General features: G+C 41.2%; 1 protein-coding gene across 2 annotated transcripts in view; it reads right to left on the reverse strand.

The window, feature by feature from the left end:
- ABCB4 (ATP binding cassette subfamily B member 4) overlaps nucleotides 1-6,000 on the reverse strand; it is a 74,528-nt gene that overhangs the window by 63,849 nt on the left and 4,679 nt on the right. For both annotated transcript variants that reach the window (XM_035020479.1, XM_035020478.1), the window contains exon 4: nucleotides 3,558-3,708. In XM_035020479.1, coding sequence (XP_034876370.1) covers nucleotides 3,558-3,708 — 151 coding nt within the window. The remainder of the gene's footprint in view (nucleotides 1-3,557; nucleotides 3,709-6,000) is intronic.

Here is a 6,000-nt window from a genome sequence, read left to right on the forward strand (position 1 = left end):
ATCTGGGAATCGAATGGGACTCTAGATTTGAAAGGGCCTCGGCCTGGTCTTCTCAGATGCTACCTGTTATACCTCAGTTTCATAAACAATCTCCAAGTCAACTGGTTCAGGGGTTCTCAATGTTATGTGCCTGTTAGACTGACATGGAAGAGCTTGAAAAATATACAGTTGCCCAGGCTCCATGCAAGAACAGTTCAATCAGAACCTCGGGCTGAGTCTAGAGCATCACATTTCTAAAAAAGTATCCTCATTTGATTCTAATGTGCTGGGATGGAGAACTCTCACTCTGTTCTGCCTGAATGCCTCCCAGAACAAGGAAATGGAGAATTCCTGAAGCTGCCCATTTATTTTAGAGAGCTCCCATCAAGTCCATTCATTTTAGGGATGAAGAAACAGAATTTTAGAGTGGTCATTTCATTTCCAAGTTTTCACAGCGAGTTTTCCCCAATATTTACTGATCATTTACTATCTTCCAGCGCTTTACATAAATCATCTCATTTAATTCTATCAGTAAGTCTATGATCACCTTTCAAAGATGAGCACAGTAAGAATGACAAGGTTAAGTAACTTGCCCAAGTCAAACAGCTGGTAAGTGAAGGGTCTAAATAACTGTACATCTTAAGGATTACCTAGCGAGACATTACACAGGGAGTCCTGTCATGTTTAAGTCTCAAGTCAATGTCTGCCTTCCTCAATTCTGCCTAGAACTTCTCTTATCATACGGAAATATTCAGCACAAAACAAAGTGTTGGTGCATGTACATAGGCAGTACATACAGTTAGTTAAGGTAACTGGGGTCTCCAATATGCCTTTTCCTCTCAACCATGCAGCAATGCAAAGGCATGCAGGGTGTACTGATTTCTCTACAGAATTTTCTAGATCATTACAGTCACATAGACCTGACATAAAATATATCAAGTTCCTAATACTCTGCATAAAAAATGTCTCCTCTGACTCTGTCCTTGAGGTTTTGGATGCAGAATGTGCATAGTTTCTGCACAGCTGAGTCATCGTGAGGGAACAAACCTTGTCACTGAGGAGCTTTATTCTGTTGACATGATGTGCTCTCTTCACAATCGTTCACTGTCAAACCCTCCTGTAATTTAAACCTTGTTTTCTTTTAACATTCCCTGCCTATTTGACTCCCATTAAGTCCAACTGTCCAAGAGTCCAACAATTCTAAAGAATAGACTTTTTAAAAAAGATTTTTATTTATTTATTTGAGAGAGATAGAGAGAGAGCACAGCAGAGGGAGAAGCAGGCTCCCCACAGAGCAGGGAGCCCGATGCGGGACTTGATCCCAGGACCCTGCAATCATGACCTGAGCCGAAGGCAGATGCTTAACTGACTGAGCCACTCAGGTGTCCCAAAAGTGCCTTTTTAAAAAGATTTGTATTTATTTATTTGAGAGAGAGAGAGAGAACAAGATGGGAGAGGGAGAGGGACAAGCAGATTCCGTGCTGAGTGTGGAGACTGATGCAGGGCTGCTGGTTTGATGGTCACAGAGTTTCAGTTTTACAAGATGAAAAAATTCTGGAGATTGATTGTACAACAGTGTGAATATACTTAACACTACCGAACTGTATACTTAAAAATGGTTAAGATGGTAAATTTTGTTATGTATTTTATCTCGACTAAGTTTTTTTTTTTTAATGAAGTTAAAATAATGCCACACACTTAGCACAGATGAGTTAGTGTTTGGACCAATTTTATCAGTCCTGTTTTTGTTTTCATTAACACCAGACTACTTCCACAACTTTCTTATTTGGAACAGTTTCTTTGTTTTTTCACTTGTTTCTAATTATGCAAGCAAATAGCTTTGAAGCTGGGCATGGCAGACGGTGCCATGTGCTGTGCCCAGGGCCAAATTCAAGGTCTCTCCGGGGAATGGCATGAACCAGTCACTTAAAAACCTGTGACTGCTGGGGTGATAAACTCCCCAGAGTTGCCAGCTTACTTTCTATAGCTTCCAGATGAAACGCCTGTTGCTCTTCTATAGCCACATTTGTGATTAGGCTTATAGGCTGTCATAGAGAATTTGTGATGGGAAGTCCCTCAAATGTTATTAATTTCCAATGTCCACTCTTTAGTAGTTTGTAAAGATAATATTGTCATTCCTCTTTGGAGAAAGTGAAATCTTTAAATTTCATACTCAGTCTAAATCCAGAGAGCTTGCCAGTATGTTGAGAGTTCTAGAGTTTAGCAAAAATCATGGAAGTTGAGAGAAGATCAGGTACTTAGCTGTACTTAGCCTTAGCAGAGCTCACTTGCTCATCTCATAGAGATGATGTTTATTTAAGTTTATTCTTTAGGGGCACCTGGGTGGCTCAGTTGGTTAAGTGTCTGCCTTCGGCTCAGGTCATGATCCCAGAGTCCCCTCTGTGATCCCAGCCTCTCTCTCTAGCTGCTGCTTCCCCTGCTTGTGCGCTCTCTCTCTCGCTCACTGACAAATAAATAAAATCTTTAATAAAAAAGAATAAAAATAAAAAGGCACTCTTACTAGATTTCTAAAAGATATTAATGTTTATGTAAACAGATCCTATTGTATAAATCAAGCAATCCTATTCTCTTAGGTAATAACACTTAAGCTCTGCAGTGCTAACCAAATACATAGTTCTGAATCAGCAAACACTGAGAACTCCTACCTGATCTGAATGACAGAGTCCACTTTTTCTCAAGTATCTTTGCTATGTAAGCTGCCTTTCCTTTATCAGTTTTTTTTCCCCTTTATATTCCACCATCTGTGTGCCAATAAAGCTTCACTCAATCTTCTCCAGCCTAGTGCCCACAAAATCTCTTGGGAAGAACTGAGCCATCAGGCTTGGTAGAAAGCACCAGATTTCACTTTCACTGTTGAATCTGGCTAATATGAAAATAACTCTGTCCACTGGAACCTGACTCCAGGGCTGTTGCCACAGTCCCTCTTACAGATGACATTAACTTATGGGACTCCTTTGACTCTTGAGTAATCACATTCCTCTGCGTGAGTTTCGAAACACATCATTCTCACATTGAAACCATTCACTCTTTAGTGAAGTGTTAGATCAAGTTCCAGTCAACCTGGTTGATCCACAAATTAGAGAGAGAAGATGGATAGAATTTTTACAAAAAGCGTGCAGGGAGAGAAAAGAAAAAGAAAACCAGCAACAGATTTACAAGCTGAGTATAGCTAAGAAGTAGGGCCATACTAACTGAAGTATTTTGAAATGTGTCCGTAATCACCAAAGGGATGGACATTGCATAGATATATTCAGATTATAGTTCCACTGTCCTCAAGTAGAGGGATTTCCCTGCTTTATTTAGATGCAAAGCTTTCTGTACATTCCCTTACTCTGTATTAAAAGTCAAACAGGAGAGATCTAGTTGTTGAAATTTAAATGAGGATTCAAGGAATTTTCTGAGAATTTTATAACTTCTTCAGTGATATCTGGAGTCAGTCAGAAGTGCAAACCATTAAACAAGTTGATGAGAAAGAGCAAAATCAACTTCTGATCTTTCATCCAGTTAAAGGAGTACAATGTATGTTTGTTTGTTTTTTTAAATACACAAATGCTTACCTGGAAAGGAGAAGTTTCCTGCAGTATCAACAAATTTGTCGGTCATTTGTCCAAATACTATCATCATGAGGGGGAGACCTGATCCGTGAGCTATGGCCATGATGGTGCCCAGGGACATCAATAATTTATCCTGCCAGTCAGAATATCGAAACTAAAAAATAAAAAGAAAGGAAATAAAAGAATACGTTATAGAAAAGAATTTTTCTTTCTCCACAACTAGATGTTCTTTGGATTTTTATTTAAGGTCAGTACTTAAAAAAAAAAAAAGATTGATTGACTGATTGACTGATTGCTTTTAAAGAGAGAGAGAGCGTGCAAGAGTGAGTGGGGGTGGGGGAGCAGGGCAGGGCAGAGGGAGAGTGAGAGAATCCTTAAGCAGATTCCCCACTGAGTGCAGAGCCCCGCAGGAGCCCGTTATGCGGCTCGATCCCAGGACCCTGAGATCATGACCTGAGCCAAAACCAAGAGTCAGACACTTCACCAACTGAGCCACCCAGGCGCCTCTAAGGTCAGTACTTTTATTTAAGGTCAGTACTTTATCTAAGGTCAGTAGTTGCAGATAAATGTAATAGGGAAGAAGAAGAGTTCCATCCAAATTCTTGTCAGATTAATTTTATGATTCTTTATTTTATATCCTGTGAAGAAATAATCTGATTCTGTTTCATCAGTATCTTCTTTGGTTGAATGATTACAATATAATCGGAAGGGATAAAAGTTTAGTTCCATTAAGAAATGTGGTTGATCTTCCAGAGTTCCTTATGTAGTGAGTTAAAAACAGCTAGGAGTAAACACTAAGTACACATACATGCACACACACAGCACATCCTTTAAAACAATATTCAAAATATTTCAGAGAGAGAATTACAAAGAGGGAGAAAACAGATCTCCTGAGTCTTACGGATAAGTTCTCTTTAAGAGGTTTCAGTTAGCTTTTTAAAAGGCAGCTCAGAAGTGAAATGAGAAAACATTAGGGAGTGCCTACATGTGTATTTTAGGAGACGATGCTCCCTGCAGAATCTGGAATGATACGGGAGAATTTGCTGAAGAAGAATTGGGGGGTACAGATGAAGTAGGGGTGTTCAGGCCGAGAAGAGCAAGGTGCCTAGAAACTGCATGCAGTGCTCAGGGAACTCCCTGCAGGGGAAATCCTAGAGTGCACAGTGTGGGAACTGACATTAGAAAGAGGTAGGGGCCCCACCAACCACCCTAGACTTAGTACTATCACTTAGAAGGCGGACACCAGTTGTTACAGTGACATGTACAATGCCCGAGAACTTACCAGCCAAACAATGTCATAGTACTTCAAAGACTTTGTCCCTCGCTGTCTTTTTAGCCCTCTCTCATTTCTCACATTTTCTTCCCGTTTTTGACTGATTATTCTATGGCTTTCTCTGTTGTCTTCTCTCTTCCTCTGCCTTCTAGATTACATCTATCTTCTCTTATATTTCCATCTCTATATCTTTCCCTCTGTCCCTTTTTATTTGTTTTAAGATTTTATTTATTTATTTGACAGAGAGAGACACAGCAAGAGAGGGAACACAAGCAGGGGGAGTGGGAGAGGGAGAAGCAGGCTTCCTGTGGAGCAGGGATCCTGATGCGGGGCTTGATCCCAGGACCCTGGGATCATGACCTGAGCTGAAGGCAGACGCTTAATGACTTTAAAGATTTTTTATTTATTTGAGAGAGAGAGAGAGGGAGCATGAGCTGGGGGGAGGAGGGGCAGACGGAGAGGGAGAAGCAGACTCCCTGCTGAGCAGGGAGCCCGATGCAGGGCTCCATCCCAGGACACTGAGATCATGACCTGAGCCGAAGGCAGATGCTTAATCAACTGAGTCACCCAGGCGTCCCTGTCCTCTCTTTTTAATCTTTTCCCTCTACCCATTTCCCTCACCCCACCCCATTTTGGGGATGAGATGCAGTCACTAGGAGAATGAGTGATGAGTCAGGCTTAGCAGAAGTGTGGTCTTTGAGAGCTGAAGCTGAGTCAAACAGGGTCAACAGGCCAGGGCAGTCTGAGGTCAGACACACTTGGTGGGGAGGAGGGGTGTGCAAACTGTTCTCACAGAGTTCCAGAAGTTCAGTATAGGGAGGCCAAATTCCATCATCAAACATGCAGGGCAAACACGAACACAAGGGTCAGAAGCCAGGTGGAGCCTGGAGCAGAACAAGGGGAGCAGGTATAGTCAAGAGCAAATGGAGAAGTATCCTGAAAATTGCTAGAAAAGGGACTAGTGTTTCCAAGGTTCATTTTAGTGGCTCTGAGGGAAGGGACATAGAGCACTGGGGTCTACTGGCCACAGTTACAAGCACAGGATCAGGTTATTGTGTCATGTTCTCTTTAGTGAGCATTTACATAAAATTGAGGATCATTTTAAATGCTTTTCATGCTACTTAAATAAAATTTCACTGTCTCTAAGCAAATAAAATTTCACTGTCTCTAAGC

This window comes from Mirounga leonina, unplaced genomic scaffold (assembly GCF_011800145.1).
Source record: "Mirounga leonina isolate KUSES-001 unplaced genomic scaffold, KU_Mleo_1.0 Mir_174, whole genome shotgun sequence".
Taxonomy (NCBI): Eukaryota; Metazoa; Chordata; class Mammalia; order Carnivora; family Phocidae; genus Mirounga; species Mirounga leonina.